The 27,943-nt window shown below is 37.2% G+C and overlaps 1 protein-coding gene across 2 annotated transcripts in view; it reads right to left on the reverse strand.

The window, feature by feature from the left end:
• The window catches only part of BARD1 (BRCA1 associated RING domain 1), a 79,709-nt gene that overhangs the window by 39,798 nt on the left and 11,968 nt on the right, over positions 1-27,943 (reverse strand). Inside the window, exons 2-5 of one of the 2 annotated variants that reach the window (XM_047722420.1) lie at positions 27,794-27,850; positions 23,020-23,168; positions 9,828-10,762; positions 1,346-1,426 (exon numbers count right to left, since the gene is read on the reverse strand). In XM_047722420.1, the coding sequence (XP_047578376.1) occupies positions 1,346-1,426; positions 9,828-10,762; positions 23,020-23,168; positions 27,794-27,850 (1,222 nt within the window). The remainder of the gene's footprint in view (positions 1-1,345; positions 1,427-9,827; positions 10,763-23,019; positions 23,169-27,793; positions 27,851-27,943) is intronic. The other variant, XM_047722421.1, reaches the window with a different exon arrangement.

Raw genomic sequence — 27,943 nt, forward strand, 5'->3', positions numbered from 1 at the left:
AAAAAGAATGAATGATGTAACGGGTAACAACACAATATTCAAGATGCCTCACGTGCAAATCTTTCCTCATGTCTAATGAACTGTTAACGAACCACAATGCTGTCCTCCCATAAATCTCTAGCATACTGTGCTTTTTATGTGTATCTATTCAATTCATAAAAAGAAATAGCACGTGAAATGTATGTAAGGTCTATTTCTAGGAGAAAGGAAGTCAAATCAGACATTGGGTCCTCTAATAAATCACTCATCAAACTTTACTACAATTGGCCTTACTGGCTTCAGAAAACAAAAACCAAAACCAAACAAACTAACAAACAAAAAACTGACATTTCTCTGAAAAGGTTAGTTAGCCTGTGGAGTCAAAAACGACAAAGTAACTTTGATCCAGACTAAACCCTCCCAGCTTAGAAATTTGGTGAGAAGTTATTATACACAACTTTGAGCCTTTTTGATACCTGGACTAATGAAAATCTCCCAATTTCTATGATAAATTTCCAGGTCATGGGGTAAGTTTTTACCTCCTCTACTGATATCACTACAGCTGTCTTCAAATTGCCCACAATGAGCCCAAATAGCATTTGTTTCCATGAATTTGTGCCATTTCTTTTCCAGACTATACTTCACTTTGCATCTTCAGTAATAATAAAAGATTTTTTTAAATGTTTAATGTAAGCCAAGATTTTCTACTACCCCTCTATATTTGCAATTAGGTAGGGTATAAATGAGGCTACAACAGATCCTCAGTAAGAATCACTGCTTTGTGGGACACCTGGGTGGCTCAGTGGGTTAAGCCTCTGCCTTTGGCTCAGGTCATGATCCCAGGGTCCTGGGATGGAGCCCCACATCGGGCTCTCTGCTCAGCGAGGAGCCTGCTTCCCCCCTCTCTCTCTGCCTGCCTCTCTGCCTACTTGTGCTCTCTCTGTCAAATAAATAATTAAAAAAAAATTAAAAAGAATCACTGCCTTGTGATACAATCCTGTACCCTGCTCCTCTGACGTTTCTTTGTTTCAAGAAATCTGGTTCCAATGACATGCAATGTAGCAAAAGGGAGCCTCGGGTCCGTTATAGCAGTCACCTCCATCTGTTGGCTACATTAAGCAATATAGTGTGACTCAATTCCTAAATCTAAAGGTAGTCCGTGAAAAGGCAGCCAATTTCTTACCTGTCACAATTGAAAAGTTAGATGAAAGATCATCACTTTCCCTTACTTGGTAAAAATACAAGTTCTTCAGATTAAAAAGAGAATGTATACTACAGAAGATAATATATAGACAACTACATAACTTTAAGTATAGTAACAATAAAACATAAGCAAAATGAGAATATAAAACAAATAGGAAACTACCAATGGTGTCCATCCAGCATGGTCTTTAACATTTGGGTCACTTCCATTTTGTAAGAGGTACTCAACAGAAGGTATGTCGCCCTAGTAGAATAATGAAAAAACAAAAAGAAATTAAAATCATCAAAAAAGAAAAGAAGATATTAAGATTCGGGTTTGGTTTGAAGATTCAGTCTTCTTAAAGATAGAATCAAAATTAAATCTTTTCTCTAATGCCTACTACTCATGAATCATAAGTAAGAAGTAATATATGGATGAACTATTCTGAGGTATCAAGTCATGAAGTCATACAGTCCAACCTTGAATATCAAGTACAAAATCCCTATGATTAGCAACCCTTATCAAAAGTCATTTCAAAATACCAAATAAAGGGCACTAGCCAAAAATCAACTGATGATAATGAAGTATTTAAAGTCATCACTTCATTTGTGAAAAACATCCTTTTTGAGCATGCATTAAAGTAATTTCCAAGTACTGTTTAAAGCAAAATTACGGCTAAGAAGGTTACTCAGTTAAAACTGCCAAAAATTGTTTTCTTATTGACAGTTACTCCATTTATCCTTAATACATCAATTCAGTTTATATTCACTTTATTTGCTCTTATTTTTCTAGGCAAAAGCATGGGTTATTTTTTCCAAATACTTCTGACACAGCTTACTCTGAAAAAGGCTGAATAAGTTACATATGGCAAAAGTTCTATCTATGACAAAGCTGTGTTCAACTGGTTTTATGAAGAGTTTTAGGGAGAAGGAAATCTCTCTTCTCCCACTCCCAACCCCAATATTCTTCTGAAATGAGATTCTCCCCTACTGGTTGGATTATCTAGAAATCATTAAATCTCCTAAAAACAATAACTTTTATTTGCTTGTTTTGGGCTACCTCTCAAACACAGCAAATCTTAAGATGATAGCTTAGTTTTCTACTGAAAAAAAGTAGACTTGCAACATACATCTTTACGTTCCTAAATTAACAAAATAACCCTAAACACTTAATGGATCTAAAAAATAAACATTATATATGTTTCAAATCAATTGCCTAGCTTCAGTTAAAAAAACATTTTCCCATAGAATCTTAGGGGTACTAATTCTATACCTGTAGTACAAGTTAATAACATTTAGTTAGCAACATTCACTCTATCTTCAAGTCAATTCCAAATAAAACTAGGAACATCTGTCAAGATACAAATTTGAATTTTTTAAAAAATTTTATTTATTTATTTGCTAGAGAGAGAGACAGCGAGAGAGGGAACACAAGCAGGGGGAATGGTAGAGAGAGAACCAGGCTCCCTGAGGAGCAGAGAGCCCGATGCGGGGCTCGATCCAGGAACCCTGGGATCATACCTGAGCCAAAGGCAGACGCTTAACGACTGAGCCACCCAGGTGCCCCTTGAATTTTTTTAAACAATCCCTTGAATCGCTTCTTGGCCTTTTGGCTAAGATCGAGTGAAACAATCCCATGAATGTAGAGGCAGATGAACTGCCAGAACCACATACATTCATACATTTCCAACTAACAAATGAAAGTATCCACAGCCACACATACACACACACACACACACACACACACCCAAAACACAATAAGCTCTCTAAAAGATTTCCTCATTCTAACTCTACACAGTAGTCACAAAAACATATTAACCTAAAGAAGTCCATAAAATAATATAAACACAACAATGGGATGAAGAATCACGGGGAAACAGTCACACAGAACACGGGGAAACAGTCACACAGAAACAGTGACAATCTAAAGACTCTTGTAAGGTCGCTAGACAGTGCCTTTTTTCTTTCATGTCACCTAGTCATACTATCAAAGTGTCTTCTGTTAACAAACCATCCCTAGACTTCCCTGAAACACATACCCATGCAAACTGCTTGTTCTTTATACCCACCCTGCTTTCTCCTCCCTAGTACTTAAAAGTCTGTCATAATTTCATTGTTCTACTTTATGTAAATTTAATGTCATGCACATAAATAAAATTATGAAAATTATACATAGAATCCACACCAAATGAGTAAGCTTGAACCAGTATGGAGTTTCTGGGAAATAAATTAACTTCTGCTTCTGATTTCTTTAAATTACTGTCTTTGCTAACAGAATATTTTCTGAATAATAAGTACTCACTTTTAGACTCCTCACAACTTAAAAGAATAATGGAGATTTTCTTAAACCACAGCAAGAAAAAAAAATCATCTAAGGAGTTTTTCCCAATGCTTGTAAGAAATTTTAAGTGGATTTGGTATTTTCAAGTAATACCTAAGAGGCTGAAAATAAACGGAGATGTGTACCACAATCAATTTTCTTATTGCTAAACTTTTGTTCAAAAAGATCCTTCACACATCCATATATGTTACAGCAGTATAAATTAACTTTCCACACACACACACACACACTATTTTCCTAATTATAAAGAACAGGTCTTCTAAAATACAATTAAGAATATTTTGATAAAAATGGTACCCGACATTATAATAATGACAACTTACCACAAATGGTTAAGCTTTTCCACATAAATGAACTAATCAGCTACCTAAAACTTCTAGATATTGTTAAAAAATTGTTTTTAGTCATCCAGAATGAAGCTCTAAAATATATTAAACACTTCCCTGGCTTCTCAGACTTTACTGAATAAAACAGTTTCACAGATGATTTGGACAACCTAGTCCGTGATGGTTAAGTTCCCGATATTAAGGAGGGTCAGTATTATAAAAGTGGTATGTGATGGGGGAGAAATGGATACTGAATCTAAAAGATGTTGTAGAAATTAAAATCTTGAAAATATGCTACGAGTTTGCTTGAGTCCTTTACTACTTTCTCAGGAAGGTAGCATGAAGGACATGTAGTAACATGACTTTATACACAACATGAATGCCTTAAAATTCAATGAGTTACAAAGGCAAATCCTAAAGGAGACTCCTCACAAGGGATGTTCTCTCTACCCAGGAGAGTCCCATCACCTTTGTTAAGTGTATCATGCCTTGTAAGTTGCCTTCAAAATATGATTCATTATGTCTGCATCAAAAGTGTATCATGACATGCCAAGGTCAAGACTTTTTTCTATTTCATGATATATTCAATGCTGTGGCATGAATTATAAGTAATCATTACCATTTTAAGAATCTGCTAGAAATTTGAGGATGTTTACTCCAGCAACTACAAATCTTTAAGGAAAGGCGACATAATAAAGTAACAAATCAAAATTTTCTCCATGTCTAAAGAAATATCAAATACTAAGTTTTTAAAAATGGAACCAAAAGAATAAATAACGAGTGTTTATTGTAGTTTCTACTTAGGTGGAACACTTTCTCATAAAATCTCACATTTATGACATAATGTTCTCAGTAGCATTTTAACTATAGGTGACATTTACATTCAAATACACCTAGAAACACGGGCAATAAAGAGAACTGACTGGATCTCAACTTATGTTCTGGTTAAATGAGAATGTGCACAACATCCCAGACATCCTATTAATGAATATTCTGCTTGAAATTCCACAGTGTAATAAAATGAAAGTATAAATAAGGAATTCAAGAATAATCCTCTGTGGGGTTGGCATCCAAATAGTGCTGAATGTCCAAAAATTAGATGGCTCATCTGTAAATCCATGATTCTAAGGGGAAAAAAAAAGGATTTGAGAACTAATCATACAAACAGAATCTGCTGGCAACAGAGTAGCTGTCTACATTCAGGTAGCCTGAATTTAGGCAGACTGAATATTTACTAAGACCCTTCTGTTGCCAAGTACAGAGGTTATCAAGATAAATAAGGTAATAGATGCCTTCCATTAACCCAGAAGTCACTTCCAGGAATTTATCCTAAAGATACACCCCCTCACATATGAAACAAAGATTGCTTACCACAGCACTGTTCCTAAAAGCAAAAGAACAGAAACAAACAGGCATCTATCAGTAAGGGACTAGTTAAAAATAACTGATAGAAAAGATTCATAGAAAGCAATGCAACTATGAAAATATACAGAAACCTCTGTCCTAATATGAAAGCATTCGTTTATATTTACATAAAGAAATTCACAAAGGACACACAAGTTTAAGAAAGGTGAGTAGGAAAAAGAGCTTGCCAGTAATAGGGTGTCTAGGGCCAAAATGGAAGTGAAATTTTCTACTACAAATGCTTTTATTCTTATTTTTAAAACATGCAGTTATTACTCATATTTTGAAGTTAAATTTTAAATGAAGAGTATGCTCTAGGTAACCACAATATTTGAGTCATGCCATAAGCAGAAAGCTAAATGAATATAAATGCAAACAAAATAATGTCACCATAGAGAAGAAACTAATTCTGGGAATTCTGAGACTTATTAAAAAGGTAGGATGTAAACTGGATTTTGAAGGTTGTGTACAAAGAGCCAGGAAGGAAAAAGGAAGCATGTAAAGGAAAGAATTTAAGAGTCATAGAAAAGAACATTAATAGCATTAATGAACGTACCTGAATAATTCATAAAACTAAAGTTCAGTGTGATAAGAGAATGGAATGGGGTTCAGATCATGACAGCCTAGAAAATTTGCTCACTTATTCATCAAATTCACCTGTTATGTTCCAGGCAATGTTCTAGATCTTGAAGACATAACAGTGAACAAACAGAATTCTTGCTCTCGTTCTAAAGAGAAAGGCAGGAGACTAAGAGATCTATAATAATGTCGGGAAATAACAGGAAGAAATATAAAACAAGCAGGGCTGCTACTTTAGGTAAGCTAGGAAGTCCTCTGACATTTGAGCAGAAGCCTGAAGGAGGATGAATGTGCTGGGCTGTGTAGGCCATGGGAAGGACTGCGGATTTTATTTTAAGTGGGCCAGGAAGTTACGGTAGAGGAACAGAGAGTGACAAATTTTGACTTGGGTCAAAATTTGGATCAAAATTTATTCTGGCTTCCATATAGGGATCTGAATACAGGAAGTGTACAGGAAAGCAGGGCAAGAAATTAGGAAGCTACTTCAGTGGTGATGGTTCGAATAATCACCCCCCTACCCCCACAAAACTGTCTGTGTCCTAACCCCCAGAACTTGAATATGTATATCTTTGTATGTTACAAAAAAGGGACTTTGTCATGTGCTACAAGAAGCATCTGCTGTTGCAAGCTCTGAAGACGGGGAAGGGTGGGGGGCACAAACTAAAGAACAAGAGAATGGGGGCACCTGGTTGGCTCAGTCAGTGGAGCGTGCAGACTCTTGGATCTCGGGGTTGTGAGTTCAAGGCCCTATATTGGGTGTAGAGATTACTTAAAAAAAGAGAGAGAGAGAGAGAGAATGGCCCTCAGCAGAAAGTCAGCAAGAAACAGGATCTCAGTCCTCCAACCACAAGGATCTATCCAGTTCTGTGCAACATCCCAAATAAGCAAGGGAACGGGTTCTCTCTCAGAGCCTCTAGAATGTAACACAGTTGACAAACTGATTTTAGTCCAGTGAGACCCATACTGGCCTTCTAACCTATAGAACTGTTGAAAAGGAAGAAGAAGAAGAAGGGTGAAGAAAGGAGAAGAAAGAAGAAAGAACAAGAAGAAAGAAAAATTAATTTGCCTTGTTTTAAGTCACTAAATGTGTAGTGACTTGCTATGACAGCAACAGGAAACAGGAGGTCAGGGCAAGAAAGATAAGTAACTTCCACTAAGGTAGTGGCTGTGGAAAGGTTATACCCAAGAAAGATGCCAAGAGACAGGTGCGTGGCAAGGTATTGAAGAACTTTTATCAATGACGTTAACAAGATCGGAGATGATTCTGTAAAGCCGTACCTGCATAGGAGAGCTAACTAGCTGGGACAACTAGCCCAATATAACTGCTGGGGGGAGGGGTCCTCTACCCTCAGTACACACACCAAGCAAATGCACTCGTAGAAGCTGACTGGAACAATGGAAATGGCTAGTCTACGGAGACACTCTGGGGAAGAACATCAACAACAAAAATCTACCTCTGACAGCAAAAACCTGGTACCGCCCCTGATCTGGCTTGGCTGCCTGAAAGGTCATCAGATCTACATTCCATTCAGCCACAGTAAATCTTTCCTCTTCCCCTGCTCCTTGTTCCATTTTTACTATCTGAACTTCAGAGCCTCCTCAAATCTTTTCCTAAAGTAGGTGGGCACAAAACATAAATCAAAATAGCAGAATCACAGTTTGTGGTTTTCTAGTACACACAGATCATTCATTCTTGCCTGCAAGTGAGAAACGAAGGCAGAAAGTGAAATGAATACTATTTATAAAAAGAAAAATATCCTGATAAATCCACTGGGATTTTTCCCAAGTATTTGTTCTATCAAAATCAACCTGGGTGGGAGGTTTTCATTCAACTCATTAACAAATTTTTAAGAGAGTGCATCTTTGTTAAATAGTAACTTAAAAACAACAGAAGTCAGTTAGCTTTTCTTAAAAGTACTGTATCAGAATCTGCCAACTAATGACAATAACAGTATTTGCTAAAATTCAAGAGAATCAAATGGGTAATTTTAACACGGGTAATACTCTTCCTAGATAAACTAATAATCCTTCAATGGAGAAAATTTACAAGATAGCATCTTTTTTCCCCCCTGGTCTTAAAATTCTGTGTCTTTTTTCTATTGCTGAGGCCTAGGGTAGGAAAACTATGGCCTATAGGCCAGACACACAATTTTACATGTCAAATTTTATTGGTTTACATACATATTGTCTATGGCTGCTTCTGAACTACGGGCAGACAGGGCAGACTGGAATAATTGTAGAGACTGTATGTCCCATGAAACTGAAAATGTTTACTCTGCCCCTTTAAGAAAGAGTCTGTCAAACCATGGCCTAGCTCCTAGAGATCTTCATTAGTAAAGATAAATTATTATTATGGTTAAAGGAAAAATTCTCTACCAATGAAAACGGAGGCTTGCCTGGTGGTCTGAAAATAATTACCAGAAAGCAAAATGTAGAAACTAAAGCAGTCTACATTCTTATGCATTAGTCAGAAAAATGAAAAAATTATTATTATGCTAGCTACTTATGTCTAATGAAGCGTTAATAGCATTATAAAGTTAAGATTATAATAGCTTATGGGCATATATATTAAATATATAACAAGCAGGACAAAAAAATATAGTCTGATTTTTTAAATTAATGCTTTGCAAAAAATAAACTAAAGTATAACTGGGACAAACTCTGAAAATTCAAGTTGTTCAAAGGACATGTATGTAAAAACTAGCTGTTTTCCTCCTCCCTGGTATCAGATATAGAATATTCTATATTCACCATTTATTAGACTATAAAGCAAGGAAAAATAAACAAATAAAAATAAAACCCTAGGGGCACCTGGGTGGCTCAGTCCATTAAACGTCTGCCTTCAGCTCAGGTCATGATCCCAGAGTCCTAGGATGGAGAGTCCCTGCATCGGGCTACCTGCTCAGGGGGAAGCCTGCTTCGTCTCTCACTATCTCGGTCTCTCACAAATCAATAAGTCTTTAAAAAAATAAAATAAAATAAGAAAATAAAACTCTTAACAGTTGGGGAAACTCCTTTTTGTGATTTTCCCTTTCTCCATACAAAAACATAGGAAGGCCTGGACTCACTGTCTACTCCATGTTCTTCCCTGATGTTTCATGTTGCCTACCAGCTGTCTATTTGGGGATCTCCAATGGCTTCCAGATCTCCCGATGTTCTCTATCCATGCAAAAGACCCAAGGATTTCCTGTGAATTTACTAAAAGATCATAAAAGCTATCCGAACTCAGTCATAAGCTCTCCCATATTTTATTTTGGTAACACTTGCATGAGATCACAAAGTCTACGAAGCGAAGGTGCGAACAGCTGCCCACATGTGCAGTTCTTGAGTCGGTTGCAGAGATGAACCCTTGCAGTACATCTCATGCCTGACAAATGGGCTAGGTTCCCAAAAATTCACATCACCGCACCTCCAGTGTTAAGGCAGTAAATAAAGAGAGGTAACATTAATGAGCAGGCTCGTAAAAGAAGGCTGACTGTGGGATACAGACAAAGTCCCTCATGGTCAACCACAGGGCCATTGCTGAGAGTCAAATGTCCGGGTCATTGGAAAAATGTACAGACCACATCTTTCAACCCTGCAAATCCTGGCAGTGCCTTCTACAAGCATGTGCCACACACAGGTCTGTGGCCTCCCACATAGTCCCTAGCTCTCTGGCTAGGTAAAGATGTACAGCCAGCAATAACCTGGCAACTGTCTATATTCATAAAGCAAGCAGGAGAACGTGGTGAAAACGCAACAAAACCATTAAGGAATAGACAAATGAAAGCCCTTGGCAAAGCAGAAGCTGAAATAATGAAATACTCATTTTCTCCTACAAGATCACGCTCCTCGGGCCCAGGGGCCACTGCTCTGAGGTGGGGATGCAGACCCTGTGAATTTTCTTCTCCGGTTCAAAGCATCACATGTGGTGGGCTAATTATCCTAGTCATCTTACATCATTGTCCCTAAGCCCTGCAGAAATTGCTTTATGGCTGGTCTCACCTCCGAATTGTATTTCAGGGTAAGCATCCTACCTTAATTGAAGCAATATGAAGCAGAGTCTCTCCTCTATGATTTCTTTTCACAGCCAGAAGGCTAGTGGGTGACAGCTTCGCTGCTGAGGGGCTGGACATCATCCGTCTGTAACTCGGGCTGTTCAGTGCAGACGGTGGTGTACCTGGGGAGAGGCTCATGGACTCGTCTGATACATTACTGTTTTTCCTCCTCAGAGTGTCACCAACTTTGAGTTTGCTCGAGGGTGGTGAGGAGCAGCCAGGCAATGGTTTGTTGTCTGCAAGCGCTATGCGCTGTCTGCTGGAGCCAGGAATGCTGCTCCTGCATCGCTTAGGGATGGGACTGGACGGTCCGCTGCGACGGCCACGTCGCCCACTGGGACCTGACGCACAAGGATCCTCACAGAGCTTCTTCTCGGGAGTCACATCTTCACTCCTGCCCTCCATTTCTGGAGAGTCTATGTGCTCAGCCAACGGTAAAGAGACTTCAGTGAAGCTGCCACAACCCTGCGATTCCGCAACAGAGCCACTGGCGAGTAAATCTATCTCGCCATTTGTCCGAGGACTAGCGATGACAGATGGCTGGCTGCAGAAAGACACCAGCTTCTCCTTAAACTCCTCTTTGGAGTCAAGTTCACCATCTTCTTTCTCTGCCTCTAAGTTCCATTCTTGGTTGATTTCAGCTAAAGTTTTCTTTTTTTGTTTTTTTCTAGATCTTGTAGAAGCCTTTTTAGCCCTCTCAGAAACACTTGCTGGGGGACTTGAAGAAACAAATTCATACATGGAGGCCTGCCGAGCGCCCTCATCATTTATCACCTGAGGCTGGGTTTGCACTGAAACTTTACTCACGACGTATCGCACCTTCTTACTTCGAGGACTGAACCACATTTTTATTGAATTCTTCTTATTTTCTGCATCATTAAATAAATTTCCCCTAGATGTGTCTTCTTCCAAATCTGATAGAAAAAAAAGGAAAAGAAATCTGTTACTTGAATTTAATCTCCCCTATCTTGCGCTCCCAAAGAATTGCTTTTTTAGTTCTCCTAAGTTGTATCACATTTCCATACCTCTTTCTCCCCTCCTAGACTATAAGTTCCTCGAGAGCAGATATTCACTTACTGAACAAATATTTACAGAGTCCTACTTTAATTCCAGACAACATTCTAGGGACTGGCGATACAACAGAGAACAAAACATGGGTCTTAAATTCCACTGGGGATGGGCAGAATATGCAAATAAATAAGTAGCACATACAGCATGCTGACAGTAGTAAGAACCACGGAGAAAAGATATATTGGATGGACAGGCAGCCCAATGTGGGATTTAATAAGCAGTAGTCAAAAAAACTTAAGACTTGTTAAATGATGCTTAATTTTTTAAAAAGACTTCTGGAAAACAATGAACACACTACAATAATCAATAATTCACTACAAAAATCAACAATTCACTACATGGCTAAACTAAAGGAAAATCATATGATTTTGTCAACAGATATGGGGGGAGACAAAATCCAATATCCATTTATGATTTTAAAAAACGAATCACCAAGTTAGGGATAGAAAGGAAATCTTCAACCTGATGAAGGACATCTATAAAAATACACAGAGCTACTATCCTCCTTAATAGCAAAGGACTGCAACTACCATTTTGTTCCTACTATATTTCTATAGAGTAACAATGAACAAATGCAGAATGAAAATTTCTTAAATTGGTAGTATTTATAATAGTGCCAAAAAACAAAGTACTTAAAGTAAATCTAATCAAGTATGTACAAGTTATGAAAATTATAAAACACTGTTCATGAACAGGAAGACTCAAAATTGCCAAGATGTCAATCCTCACCAATAGATCTACAGACTATAATATAATCCAATGAAAATTCCAGGCTTTTTTTGTAAAAACAGACAAGCTGATTCTAAAACTTATATGAGAAAGCAAAGGAGCTATAATATGGAAAGCAAAAGACCTGGGATAGCCAAATCAATGCTGAAGAACAACAAAACTGGAGGACTCACATGACTGAACTTCAACTGACTTCAGACAAAATCAATCTAGGGGATTAAAGACAATGGTCACAACTCTTTAGGTCCACCTAATATAACCTCAAGCTATGTAAACCAGAATGGGAATGAATGAACTACAACCACATACTCAAATATATTCTTGAGCAAAAGAAGCCAGATATAAAAGAATACAAAAAAACAGCTAAAATGAATCTGATATGTTAAGTCATAATAGTGATTATCCAATAATATTAGTAATTATTCAATAACTCCCCTGGGGAAAGGAGTTAGCGACTCAAAAGGGGCAAGAGGGGCTTCCAGAATATTGTTGATTTTTCTGGGTAAGTTCAGTCTGTGAAAATTCACCAAGCAATATTTATAATGTGTATACTATTAAGAATTCTTTTAACTCTTTGTTAATAACCAGATATTAAAATACAAAGATTCAGTAAAGCTTAAAAAAGAAAAGAATCTCTGCTCTAAGTAGACCAGGTGCCACATTTGTGGGTGAGTATTCTTATACAAACACCTTGCTATGTTAGTTAAGGTCATCAAGGAAAGCCTCTCTGCGAAGCTCACTTCCGAAATGAGACCTCACAAAAAATGACAAAAGGAAAACAACCACATAAGGATCTAGGAAAGTGGTTCCCAAGTACAAGGAAGAGCAAGTACTAAGGTCCTAAATTGGAAATGATTTAGCACATTTAATGGACAGAAAGCCACTGTGGCTGGAGCATGGAGAAGGAGAAGAAAATTGAGTCCGAGAGGTAAGCAGAAGCGTTCTGTGGAGTCAGCCTCAAGTTTTACTGCTGGTGTTCCTCCTTCCATCAGCCTCTGAAGTGGGAAGGCTTGGGACTTCTTCACCTGCAGTCACTCCCTTGGTAACCTTACATCTATCTATCAATAGATACAAGAACAACTTCAAATGGGTACATAGAGCCCAGACCTCTCCCATGACCTCCAGACTGATATTCAACTGCCTACTAAACAGCTCTTACATGCAAGTCTACTCCTAGTAAGTATCTCACACTAAACATGACCAAAATGAGTTCCTGATCCCAGTCCTCCCAAACCTGCTCCTCCTACAGTTGTCCCCATCTCAGGAAATGACACATCATCAATCAGGACAAACACTTTAGAATCAAACTTACCTCTGTCTCTTTCACATCCTATATGCAAAATGCAAGTTCTATAGCTTTAACTGAAAATTACATCCAAAATCTGACAAAGTAAATCCAAATTCACTTACTGCCTCCATTCCTGCTAACATGGTATAAGACACCACCATTTTGCACTAGATTATTATAATAACCTCCTAAATCATCTCCCTGATTATGTACTTACTTTCTCCCTCGTAAGTGTATTCTTAATACAGCAGTCAGTGATCCTTTTATAATTGGTCAAATCATGTCACTAAAACCTTCCAGACTTCCACTTGACTCTGAATAAAAGCCAAAATGTTAGTAGCCATCTAACAGGTCACAAACAATCTGATCTTCCATTACCTTCCTGATCCCATTTCCTGTTCGCTCCCTACTCCATTCAAGCCACTGGATTTCCTTGCTGTTTCTCAAAACCAGTAAAATGTTTTATGTAAGTCAGATGGCATGACTACATCTGTGTTTAACAAGATCAGCCTTGACTGGAGAGAAAAACAGATTGGAAGAAGGCAATGGGTAAGAGGCCAAAGTAGGAGTATAAGTAGAAGATAACAGACTGGGGAGGTGGTAAAAAGGGAAAAAAAAAAAAAAAAACTCTCCATGAAAAGTATTCAGGAGATAAAATTTACAGAATTTGGTGATGAAGTGAGTACAAGACAGTGGCAGTGACAAAGATGATGATTCACATGTTCCTGGCTTACACCACTGAAGGCACACAGAAGCACTGATGTGCGGGACACAAACTGCCAGGGATCCTGAGAAACCTGTATGTTTCTGCAGGGTATGGCAAGAAGACAAGGTCCTGGCTGCTCTTCACCCACGCTACTTTTCAGGACTGTGTTCACATCAGTCCTGAGGGATGTGGTAGTGTCTCCCTGCGGGGAAAAAAAGCAGGCCTATTTCTGTTTACTGTGAAAAGTCAATTCCCCAAGGCGAGAGTTCATTTCCTATATTGCAACCGACTGTGTGCGCAGGAATCCATGATGAGGCCTTTGCCAATTATGATCAAAGATGAAAAACTGCTAAATAAAACATTAGCAAATCAAATCCAGGAATTTCCAAGGAAATACAGTAAGATACTTGCAAGTTTTAAATGTATATACCCTTTCACAAAGCAATTTCACTTCTAGTCATCTTTCTTACCAAATATTGAAAATATCCACACACACACCTGCAAACATAAATGTATAAGAATGTTAACTGCAGCAGTGTTTGAACAGCATAAATTAGGTGGAAAAGTCAGTGTTCATCAGTCAGCAACCAGTTAACTATGGAGCATTTAGACTACAAAATCTTATGTGGTCACTGTATTTGTCAATGGACAACCCAAAGATCTACAAGATACTTTTACACATAGCACAATCCCATTTGTGTTCTAAAAGTTCTACTGCATTTATGTCCAAATATTTTCATAAATTTATAAAAGAAAAAGGAGAAAGTTAAACAATGAAAACAGTACCTCTGTAAAAGAAAGGGATTTTCTACTTTTCAGCTGAGGAAAAAGGGTAGAGGAGGACTTGCACACTATTTTTATATACACTTTAATATAGCTTAATCGGTTGTAAAAAAGAATGCTCTCTTTTATTTCTTATCTAAATTAAACAAACAGAAAACAAAACTTGTTTAAGGTTATAAACTTGGTTCCTGAAAGAGCTGGGATTTGAAGCCATAGCTATTTTTACTAAATAAACATTAAAACTTTTCACCAAGTATACCCTATATGTGGATATTGTAATGTAAGAAAGTATATTTGGTCTTCATCTATGGCTCCCGGTACAGAGGTTCAAAAACCCTAGTAACTTCCTAGAGAATCCATAGGGGTATCTTTTAAGTATTTAGTCACATTTCCAGGGCCTAGGGTAGTTCCAGAGTAGTAAAGAGGAAATGGGTGTCTTCTCTTATGCATTACAGCTTTTTCAACCACACCTAAGCTCCCGTTAATGAGGTGACTTCTGGAGTCCCTCTAAGGATGGGGGCTGGTTGCCCAGGGAACCAATCAAGATCAGAGTTACAACTTGCAGTTTCACCCTCAACCTTAAAAAGGGAGAAGAGCTACATGTTGAATCAATCACCAATGGCCACGGGTTTAATCAGTTGTGCCTGTGTAATGAAGGTTTTTCTTTCTTTAAAAGAAAAACCCAAAAGGAAGGGTTTGGAGAACTTCCACATTGGTGATCACATGGAGGTGCTTAGCGAGTGGCACACCCAGAGAGGGCATATAAACTCCACACCCCTCCCCACACTCCTTGACCTACATGAAATCTCTTCTATCTGGCTGCTCTTGAGTTATCTCCATTTATAATGAACAGTAATCTAATAAGTAAAACATTTTCTTGAGTGAGCCACTCTAGCAAATCGATCAAACCCAAGGATGTCATGGGAACCTCCAATACAGAGTCAGCATCTGAAGTGGGGGGGTGGGGGGAATCTTGTGGGACTGAGCTCTTAACCTGGGGCTCTGACATTATCTGCAGGCAGGCAGTGTCAGAATTGAGTGAAAGAAATTGTAGAAGAACCAGTCAGTGTCACAGAATGGCTAAATGTGTAGAAAACCTACACATACGACATCAGAATGAAACAGAGGATACAGGCAAAGTGAGTTTTTCTTCAGACTATATATATTATAACCTCTATATGGATTGTATTTGTTTAGACCTACCAATCTTATTAACAATGCTTCCGAAACAGTCGGTGAGTGAGTTGTATAGTGATCTACTTTCTGATTCTGTCAGGGATTCCCCTTTCAAGTTGTCTTATTTTATTTTTGCCTTTAAGCCCATTCATTTCTCTTTAAAAAACATTCCCTAGGGGCGCCTGGGTGGCTCAGTGGGTTAAGCCTCTGCCTTCGGCTCAGGTCATGATCTCAGGGTCCTGGGATCGAGCCCCGCATCCGGCTCTCTGCTCAGCGGGGAGCCTGCTTCCTCCTCTCTCTCTGCCTGCCTCTCTGCCTACTTGTCATCTCTCTCTCTCTGTAAAATAAATAAAATCTTAAAAAAAAAAAAAAAATTCCCTAAACATTCTTTCCTCCCACTGCACACAGACCAACCCAGGTAAAACCAACCCAGGTCAGCCCCGCAGAGTGCTGAGCGCGATCAACAGTGCTCAAAAAATACTGATGAATAAATTATTTGATAACTGCTCTTAAACCCTCACAAGTATTTATATGAAAGGTTAGATTTTTAAGAAGAAAACTTGAAAATCACACATTCAATTCTCTCATGTAAAGATGAGAAATTAAAGTTAAAAAGAAAGGAGAGGGAGGTCGGTCGCCCAATCCAGCACTCCTCTCCTCCACACGAATTGAATTACCAAGAGGCTCTTTCAGTCAAAGAGCGAGCACAGGAACAGCAGGTGAAACTGGAAAACCACCACCTTTCAGGATTAACAATGCCTGACAAATAATTTCCTACTGCCTGATAACTCATTCTCCAAATTAACACAGACTTAATCTCCATTGACCAACTAGAGTACTTGGAATATGTTCTATTTGTCCTACTTAAAAGAAAAGGGAAGCTATCTGATTATTTTTTCTCCTGAGAAGTCACTCTTCATTCAAGATGAAGAAAACCCTTTATAAGCCTTCTCTTACATTACAGAATCTAAGGCAAAATTTTAATGAACTTAGTTCTAAAACTAAGTTACTTTAAGAAGAAAACGAATGGCATCTTACTCCTAAGAACTGGTAACATCTGCTGTGTAGGAAATAAATGTGTCTGATGCTACAAAGGTGTTATATAAAATTGTCAAGTATGCTTATTCCTGAAAAGTTTTAATATTTAAGAGATAAAACATAATTTTAGTTTCATTTTTTTTTTTTATTTGTTTCTGGGAACACATTTTTTCTCAACATCCTCATGTCTTAAAATCTCAGCAAGGGAAAAGGACATTATGAAATATTATTTTTTAATTCCTTTTCTGTCTTTTATTCACACAAAACACTTATTTTATCAGTTTAAAATTATTAATACACCAGAGGATTAGTAAACTACAATCTCTCAAATCTCTAAAGTTCAAAATTGATTCTTCTATTCCTCTTCCAGCTCATATTTCTTGAGTATAAAACCCCAATCTTTATAAGTAGAAACAGGCAAGAAAAAATTTTTAAACAGTGGATTATAAAAAAACAAATAATTCATATTTAACTCTGTAGGAATTTCATAGACCTTCTACTCTGCCTAGCAAAGAAATTCAGTCAAACTCCATTCTACTCCAAAGAATCCATCTCTTCTTCCTGGGACAGATGAAAGCATTACAAGTAGCTCGACAGGGAGCCAACAAACCCAGCTGGAAGCAGGAGCGTGTATCCGAGTAAGGTCAGACTCTGGGACACCCTTCTTACGTCCTAGCTGAAAATCAGCTGATCCACAAAGTGTTATCAGGTCAGAATCTTGAAAATAAAAACAATCAGAATGAGGTATCCATTCGCACAGAGACTTTAGGTCTAGTTTCTAACAAGGTCTTTTCTCTGTGGTGACCCACATATTTCAAAAAACAAGTCATTTGTGATATATAATCTCGAATCTAGAAGACAGGTCAACATGTAATGTTACCAGGATTGCTTTTTTAAGATTCAGGATTAGAAAGACTGAAAGGTTAATCCTCTGGTAGTCTGTAAAAACTTAAATTTGATGTTCTAAAATTTATTTTAAAGATAGATGATGACATTTTCAATCAAACACAAGTCAAATGCTGAGGTCTTTAATACTTATAAAATTTACAAAATGTAGAATAAGGCACTTAAAGGAAAATTAAGGCTGCTAAGTAGCAGCAACACACTCGACTGACTAAAAAAAATCTAAATCTAAAATTTAAAAAAACAATCTCATAGTCGGGTGTACCTGGCCCTTAGAAGTGAATGAGAAGAGCATATGTTCATGTAATTTATATGTACACAATAATTGACTAATCATCTAGTAACAATGCATACACTCGGGAAGATTTCATGTTGACCTTTCCTCTAGATTTGAGATTATATCAGAAATGACTTGCTTTTGAAATTATGCTTCTTGTCCTAACTAAGCAAGGACCACAACAGCAAATGTGATTGTAAATCCTGGATTTTACACAGCATATCTAAGTTAAGACCGTAAAAAGCAAAACCACCACCCCTGCTGGGACGTAAATCCTATTACTAACAGCGACAACAATTTTTATGAGTGAATGCTTCGAAGCACGATAAATTGTCATATTCATTCCATGAAGAAAAATGCCGGTCCCTCCTCTACATAGTAAATTTCTTAATGATGACATTTTAAAAATTCTATTCTCTGAATATAAATATTTCTCAGAAAACCTTACAAAACATCAAGGAACAGAGATACACATGTTACTAAGGAGCAGCTTAGCCAAGTTTTTTCTTAAAATTTAATAATAAACCACAGAAGAAGGAGGCAATTAGAAAATGTGATTTAGCTATCATTAATCTACATCAAAGGATTATAATGATGTACATTGTGTGCCTTTCAAATTAGTCTCTATTATAGGTTTCACAACAGAAGTTGAGAAATCTTTTTGACAAACTAGTCCCTTATTAAAAATCAAAGGAAAGTACTTTGCTACCATCTGTGCAACATTAACGCCTTCACTGAAGAATAATTATTTTGTAAGTTAAGAAGTATTCAGTTCCATTTAAAAAAAAAAAACAACAGCAACACTACTATTCAAATGTTCATCTTCATCTATTATAAAAAAGTCATAACATATATGAAACACTATGTAATTCGCTCCAATAAGACAAGCATCTCTCCGGAAACCAGGAAACAGAAAAGGAAACTGTGATGCAATGAAAGCATAATCAAAGTGCTTTTTCTTTTTTTTTTTAACTGCATCACCACCAACACATTCTTCACAGAGCCTGACCAGCACCTGCAAGGTCTGATTTAATATGATGGGATGCATTATAAAATATAAACTTTTAAATTTAACTCTATTAGTAGAAAACAGATTATGTTATAAAGAATAAGGTAAAATTATCCATAAATGGTTGTCAGAAAAATTTGTGACAGACAATCTTTTCTCTTTAAAGTACACTGAAGCGAGGAAAATCTGTTCGAGTATTTAGAAGCTGATTTTAAAAAGTATTACTATAAATCAGGCTACTTTATCTCCAGTATACCATATACCATGTCCATGATCTGACAAGTTCTTCCTAATTACCCACCTTAATTATAGTAATTATATATTTTATAGTAAATGCAAGGAACAAGGTTCATTTGAAAGGTAAATTGTGAACTACAGGGTTTAAAAAAAAGAGAGATGTGGGAGATATCCAAACATCCTGCTTAATTCATCATCCTCAACACTCATTTAACAGAACGATATTATTTTTAAGCCAGACCTTAATTTAATACCTTTATTTTATGAGAGCCATTTCCAATTTCCTCATTATAAAGAGGAGAAACCATTATTTGTCCCCAACTGGTTGTACCTATTCACCTAGTAGTACCCCTTATACTGCTGTAGTTTTACAAGTACTTGCTACATAAACTAACATGAATTACTACAGCAAATACTGAATGCGCCATAAAGACAGAGCAACACTCTCCAACTCAGATGCCCTTTGAGGCTGGTTTGCTTTGAGGCCCTCAGAGGAAAAGCTGATGACAACGCAACTGGTAAGCAGACAAGGTTCTGCACCATGTAATTTGCAGATCTGGACAGAGATTTTTATTTCAATATGCTTATTCTCTAGAATAAGAACTCTCATCTTCTGTAAAAGGAGCAAAGGAGGATGTTACCATTAGAAAATGAATGGTTGAAACTGAACCCTAAGAATTTGTTTTAAAACTGCTTTAATTAAGTTTAGTCTTCGGGATAGGAATTAAGCCTTAGCACTGCCAATTTGTCCCAATTCCACAAATATAATGAACACCTACACTCCTCACAAAAGCTTTGAGCTACATGATAAACAAGAAACTTACAGTGTGACCTCCCTGCATAACCTAAGTCCTCGATGTCCTCACCCACAGAATAAGGGATTCAAGATGACCTTCCTGCTCCTAAAATTCTGATTATATGTTATCCAAACTGAAATGTCAATTCATCTTAAAATAAGTAATGTTGGGGGTGCCTGGATGGCTCAGTCGTTAAGTGTCTGCCTTGGGCTCAGGTCATGACCCCAGGTTCTGAGATACAGTCCCACATCAGGCTCCCAGCTCAGTGGGGAGCCTGCCTCTCCCTCTCCTCCTTCCTCTGCTTGTGTCCCCTCTCTTGCTGTCTTTCTCTCTAATAAATAAATAAAATCTTAAAAATAATAATAATAATGTTGAAGCCAGAACTGCTAAAGAAAAAGTAGTTGTTACTCACTATAATGAGGAAAATGAACACAAAATGGCTTTCGAAAAATTAATCACTGAATTCCCTCCCCAAACTCCACATCTATTTTTTTTTTTTAAGACTTTATTTATTTATTTTTTAGAGAGAGCAAGCATAAGCAGGGCGGCGGCAGGCAGAGGTAGAGGAAGAATGGGATCACGGGATCATGGGATTATGACCTGGGCCGAAGGCTGCCACTTAACTGACTGAGCCACTCAGGCATCCCACCACATCTATTTTTAGATGAGAAAGACAGCATTCTACAAGGCCTCAGGCCCCACACAAAATCTTGTTCTAAACTCAATGATTCTCCTAAATATCTTTAGTAATGATGAAATGTGGATGCATTTCATAGTCCAAGTCCACAAAATATAAATATCATACTAAAAATTCAAACATCACTAACCACAATAAAATTTCTGGAAAAGTTCCCTAGCATGTTCTTCTCTGCACTCCAAAGTACCGTATCGGTACCCCATTATGCCATAATTCACTACCCATCAAGAGTTACCCTATTTCCTTTTTATCAGCATTAAAAATGTCACATTACTTGTCACAGGTTAAACTGTGTTCCTCACAAATTCATATATCCAAGACCTACTCCTAGTACCTGACAATGTGACCTTATCTTTGGAAACAGAGTCATTACTGATATAATTAGTAAAAATGAGTAGAGTGGGTGGGACTTAATAAATCAATATGACTGATATCCTTATAAAAAGGGGAAATTTGGCACAAACAAATACAAGCAGAACACCACGGGGGCACAAAGACAAACCAAGCAGAGAGGCCCTTCCCTCACAGACGTCCTTCCCTCACAGACCTTGAAAGCACCAACTGTACCAACACCTCAGTGTAAAATCCCTAGACTCCACAACTGTGAGACAATAAACTTGTATTTTTTAAGCCACCCAGTTTGTTACTACAGCCTAAGCAAGCTAATATATTACTACACAGCAACTGGAGAAGAATCAAATCAAAACATCCTGACAGAACTCTGAGAGTAGCACCCCAAATGTCAACGCATGGCCAACATTTCTAATATACCACACGTCTTTAAGAATCTGATGCAAGCCATTTTCACACAGACGTGAACATTTTTTTTTAAAGATTTTATTTATTTATTTGACAGAGAGAGATCACAAGTAGGCAGAGAGGCAGGCAGAAAGGAGGAAGCAGGCTCCCTGCTGAGCAGAGAGCCCCATATGGGGCTCGATCCTAGGATCCTGAGATCATGACCTGAGCTGAAGGCAGAGGCTTAACCCACTGAGCCACCCAGGTGCCCCCAGACGTGAACATTTTTTATGCTTTACACTTCAATCAAGAGTTTCACGACACCTGGCTAGCTCAGTTGGTGGAGCAAGTGATTCTTACTCTTGATCCTGGAGTTGTAAGTTTGAGCCCCATACTAGGTGTGCAAGTGACTTAAAAATAAAACATCTTAATAAAGAAAAAAAAAGTTCAATCCTACCTCTCCACCCCCAACATGCCAAAAATGCATGAACTCTCTTTAGTCAATGGTATTTGTAAGGAGGGGGCAGATCATATACTGAACTTCTTTAATTAGGAAATAAACACTACCACCCCTACCTCTGAGTAAAAAGGAAAATACAGATGAATAATGCAACTATTCCTCTTTGTGCTCTTAAAAGGATTTACAACACCTATTATATTTTCAAAAAGGTAAGTATTTTTTTAACTCTGTGTGTGTATAATTACACCTGAGAAGTAAGTAAAACTTTATCACCATAGCACATTTTATCCTGAAAGAGCAGAGTCTAATACGATGATCAGATGAAAAAAACTTTTCATAGGTAGACTATATAATTTAAATTCTTCTTAAAAATATGGTCAATCTGATCAGATCTGGTCAATAAGACTCAAAGTATTTGTCTTGTTTATTTTGTCTAATCAACTTCACCTTTAGTAGCTGACAATAACACATCGTGTCAAACATGTAAGATCAAAACATTTAAAAACAGAAATTCAGCCATTTTATATAAACAATATCAATCATTCACCGTATCCTGCCAGTCAAGAAAAGGTTATCCTATAGACATAAGCAAAATGACATGCTCTGGTCAATAAAAGGGTAATTCTAACATCTAATTATGAAGACTCAAAATGCTTTACTTTCTTTCCCCAGCTAATTAGTTCTCAGCAGAAAGCACAATGGGAAGATACATAGTTAATACACAAAGTCTAAGAACAACTTGAAAAACTTGAACCCCCATTTAAATAGAAAAGAAAATCAATACTAGATTTTTGCTCTTTCAAAATGTGCTCATCTAATTAATTCAGTCTGGAAAAGGGATGCATAGAAAGTTGTATTCTATCATGTAAAAGTGTATTTAAGTGAATTTGAAGACAAATTTCTTTTCCATATATGTTACCCAGAAATTACTGTAACTGTAATTCTTAGAGTTGTATAACTATAAAAAGAGGCAATGCAGGTACTGAAAGTGTCTGGACTAACACTCAGAAGAAATGGGCTCTGTGTCTCTTGCTTCTGGTACTAACTACACACGTGACATTAGGCAAGATCATTTAACCTCTCCAGACCTCGGTTTCTCTAAGTTATCTCGAAGTTACCTGTCACTTCTCAAAATAACTGTAAACTGTAAATCTTAAAATCTGAAATATGCCATCAGAATTCTTGATAGATGTTTACATATTTTATATGATCAATATGAATTCATCAGCTATTTAAGGAAGAGAGCCAGTGATATTTCTCACCTGAAAGCTTATGGTCATGTAGCAAATTCCGAAGCTTACTACAAAGCTGGATCATGCTGTCCAATTGTCTATTTATCTTCACGTCTTGTATCCAGGCTGGGGTGTAACACACTGGACATCCGGTTCCAATGCAGTCACTTACACAATTACTTTAAAAAAGATTAAAAGAAAAAAAAAAAAATATATATATATATATGTAACATGTATATCTATATATCTCAATGCATTCAGCAGAATCTCAATTCCAAAATATAAGCATAAACAGACTTTGAACAAAAGTTGTTCTAACAAGCAATGGGCAAACATAAAATATTTTTTAAAATAATGTTTCTGAAAGAGTCTAATACACAATCTAAATCTAAAGTTCCTTAGGAAAACTAATATTAAGAGGCTTTAATTAGCCAGACGCTAGTCTGCATAATTTTTTATGCAAATAAATCTATAAATCTATAGCTTCTAAAGGGTAAGAGTACAGAAAGGGACATAAATAAACACATTTACTACCAAATGCATAACACCCATGCATCTCAACCTTTCGTATCCTAACTCTTAACACTGTGCTTCATGGAACGTTACTGCAAAGACATCAGGAAAGGTATTTTTTGTTTTGTTACCGACAAGTGTCTAAAGGCTTTAATGTGATTTCTGAGAAAAGATACCTGGTTCTTTCAGACTTTTTATAGCCTGTAGACTCAACTGAATTACCACAGGTTATGTGCCTAGTAGTTAAATCTCAAATCCTTTGCATGCCTGAAGATATACATAAACTCTTGTTTAAAAAAAAAAAAAAAAAAAAAAAAAAGAATCGGGAGTGGGGTTCATAATCCCCCCTCCAAAGCTTATCTGTGGATTCAGAAATAAAAAACCTAAAAATCCACTCCTTAGCCTTACCAGAGGAACTCCAGCAAGACTGGGAGCCACATCTCCCCCAAACACCACATTCCTTTCCATGGGACCTACTCATTTGTAGGCACAGAGGATTCTTCTAATATAAGCCCCTTCCAGAAAAAGCCTGTGGCATTTCTACTCCGCATCTTAGATTCTGGCATAATTCTGATGCAAAGTAACATCAATAAATGTTACAGAACAAATCTGTAACAAATCTGTAAACCACAATAGAGCTAGGAGAGACTGCACTCAATAAATGTCAAATTTCTTTCCTCCTCCTTTTTTTTTTTTTTTTTTTTTTTTTGGAGAGTGTGTGCAAGGGGCTGCTGTGGGCAGACAGAGAGGGAAAGAGAATCTTAAGCAGACTCCACACTCACGGGGCTCAATCTTACAACCCTGAAATCATGAAATGTCAATCTTCTATAGCAAATAAAGGAACTTGTTAGAGTTTCTTTGCTTGTAGTTACAAACTCTTAACTTAAAACCCCACATATAAAAAGGGAAACTGATTCCACAAAGGATTTAACAGTTACAATCCACTTGTTAAGAATCACTACCTTATTTACAGATGAAGAAAATGAGATTCAGTTAGGTAAGACACTTAACCTACTACCAGTCTGGTACCCAGATCAGTCTATTTTATATATTCTATAATGTTCATCTTTCAACTGTTCTCAAATTATTTTGTAAACATAAATCTAGAATTCTGGGGACAGATGTCATTTCTCAGTAGATCTGTATAACTCAGTAAGTCAGTATTTTCCAGATGACCAAAGCATGACATCAGAAAATCCTGCTGGGTAAAAGACCCATTCAAAGCACAGGATAAACAAGTGAAATTTAATGTAACAGATAACAAAAACTCATCGTTATCCTTTTAGATTCCACAAAGTAACAAATCTAAAGAAACAAGCACTTGCCAAATAATGGTGTAGAATCAAAGAACATCCACAATTACCTGAAAAAACTATTTAAACATCCTTCCTCTTTCTAGTTACACACATGTATAATACAAGAGTTTCCTCACATGCTGCAATCAAAAGAATGTATCACAACAGGTTGATTACATAAGCAGGTATGAGAATCTACTGTCTTCTATACAGCAAAACAGTAAAGAGACTTGCATAAATAGAAGTGTCACTCTTCTCACTAGTTTTTCTTTGGTTTATGGTTATTTTTCCTTAAAAAAGTGTTACTTATGTAACTATGTAAAGAGTTTATTATTGCTACTTTTAACTGAATATGTTTTTTAAATGTCTCGGTTTCACACAGCAAATATACAAATAAAACTGCTTTGGGGTCCTCAATTTTTAAGGGTGTAAAACGATCCAAAGCCAAAAAGTTTGCCTATGTCTGCCTTAAGTTTTAAACAATTTCTATCTTAAAAAGAATACATAGACTATTTTTATCAGGGATTGGCAGAAAAGTACCTTGAAACTACCACAACATTGTCAATGCCTAAAGATCAGTGCCCTTCCAACCCACACACCCCCACCTCTATGCTTCAACTAGATTGGTATATATCAAACCATCTTTTAAAATTGCATGATATTTATAGCATTGCTCAACAGTTTTACACAGCTTCAAATCTGCAAAGACTACAGTTTCCCTAATTCTTGGCATCACATAATCAAAATGAACCAAAATTGCACTGAATCTATTCTTTCCTGTGTTCAGGTCATATGGAGATGACGACCTTCTCTTAAGATGTTCTCATGCCTATCTTAATCTTTCACTGAACATTTTAAGTCACAGACCCTTTTAGAACCCAATAAAGGCACAGATCTCTCTCACATTCAACAAACACACACACACATACACACACCCTACCTACAATTTCATGGAGTTTGTTATGCTCCAGCAGATTTGTCACTGATATAGTATATACAGTGAGTCCATCAGCTAGAACAAAATCAATCTGCTTACTAGCAAGTGAGGACAGGAATGGGGCATCATTTAATAAGGGGATTAAATGATTAAAAGAGCTCATGGGAGCTCTTTTGGAGAAGGTGACATACGAGCTAAAATGTAACTGATGAAAAGTCAGCCTCACAAAAATTTAGCAGTACATTCTAGATGGAAGAAATAGCAAGTGCCAAAGTCCTGGGGCAGTTGTAAACTCAGTATGTTTAATGAACTAAAAAGAGAAGATGGCTGGAACAGAGTGAGCTAGTGGGAACTGTAGTTAGAGAGGCAGGTAGGAATTGGGTCCTGTACAGGTTCTTCCAAACTTTAGAGCAAAGAGTGTGGATTTTATTCTAACTATAATAGAAGACACTGGAGGATTTTCAGGAGGATAATGATATGGATGTGATTTATATTTTTAAAAGACCACTGATAAGAATGCAGAAAATGGGGAAGGGAACCAGTTACGAACTTATGACAACAATCTGAGGAGAGATAATAGGATAGTGGCTTGGACCAAAGTTTAACAGTAGTAAATATGGATAAAAGTGAGGAAAAATTCAAGATTCAAGACACGTTTTGAGATGGAAGTGACAGAACTTAATAAGGTGGTAAGGAAGAAAAGAGCAATTGGGTATTACTTGTGGTTTTTGCCTGGAGTAACTCTGCAATCAGTGGTAGACTTTATGGGCACGAAGATCACCGAGACAGACACAGTGGAAGGGGTGAGTGTCCAACAGACATGCTCTGCACATGTCAAATCTGAAATCCCTTGTCATCCTCCAAATGGAGTTATCAGGTAGGTAACAGGTACTATATCCTATCCCACCCTCCAGCTGGATATGTCCCATATATCAGATCCATGCTTCCAGAAAGAAAATTGCAATCCCAAGTGTAATTGCTTCCCACACATCCCCAGCCCGCGGCAGTCACACAGTAAATTATTTTCATATTGCTTAAACTTCACATCGCAGTTGCTCATGCCAGATAGTCACACAGTCGTAACTGAAATCATGAAAAAACTACTCAAAGGAAGCTATATTAACCCTGTCTCACAATTAAACTAAGACATCCGGTCCTTGAATTTATTTCTCCAAATAAGAAAAAGAATGAAATGAAAATCTAGTATTCTAATCTATAAACCAGAGCTTTCCTACTAGAACATGGATATAACTTCATAGTAACTGTTATGGCTTGAACTGTGTCCCCCCAAAAAATGTTGAAGTCTTAATGTCCAGTACCCAAGAATGTGATTTTGTTTGGAAACAGGATCTTTCTAGATGATCAAATTAACATGAGATCATCAAGGTGAGGCTTAATCCAACATAACTAGCATTCTTACAGAAAGGGGAAGTTTGGACACAGGGACAAACATGCACACAAGAGAGAAGCCGTGTGAACATGAAGGTGAAAATCAGAGTGATCGATCTACAAGCCAAGGAATGCCAAAGACTGACAGAAGGACAAAGATTCTCCACCAGGAGGTAGAAGACAATCACAGAACAGAGTCTTCCTCACAGCCCTGCCTGTAACCTTGCTCTCAGACTTCTAGCCTCCCAAACTGTGAGACAATAAACTTCTGTCATTCTAAAGCACCCAGTCTTTGATACTTTGTTACAGCAGCCCTAGAAAACCAACCCAATAACTACAAGATTAGATTTTCGTAAGTTGGAAAGTCTAGACTCAAAAGTAACTGGAAGGAAAAAAGAGACATACTTCAAACACACAATAGGTTTTCCTCCCCAAGCTTTGCCAAGTACTTAGTAAGCTTGGCAACTTTGGACAAGCCATCCCCTTTGAGTTCTGATGCTCTTATTTGTAAATGAAGACAGTTATAAGAATCAAAATGAGCGAATGTACAGTGAGCGATCTGCAGTTTACGAGAGCTACATACACATAATGTAATGTTATTAATATGATTACATGATGATGACCTAGTAAAAACTATAGTTATACTAAGTATCAAACCATAATTACTTACCTACAGAAGATGTGCTCACAGCCCCCTAAACACACAGGCTCCCTCAGAATATGAGTGCTGTTTGAAGAAAGGAAAACAATCAAGACTTAGGTCATTGTTAGATAAACATTTTACACCCAACATTTCATAAATCCAGTGACTCAGGTCATT

This window comes from Lutra lutra, chromosome 3 (genome assembly GCF_902655055.1).
Source record: "Lutra lutra chromosome 3, mLutLut1.2, whole genome shotgun sequence".
In the NCBI taxonomy this organism is placed as follows: domain Eukaryota; kingdom Metazoa; phylum Chordata; class Mammalia; order Carnivora; family Mustelidae; genus Lutra; species Lutra lutra.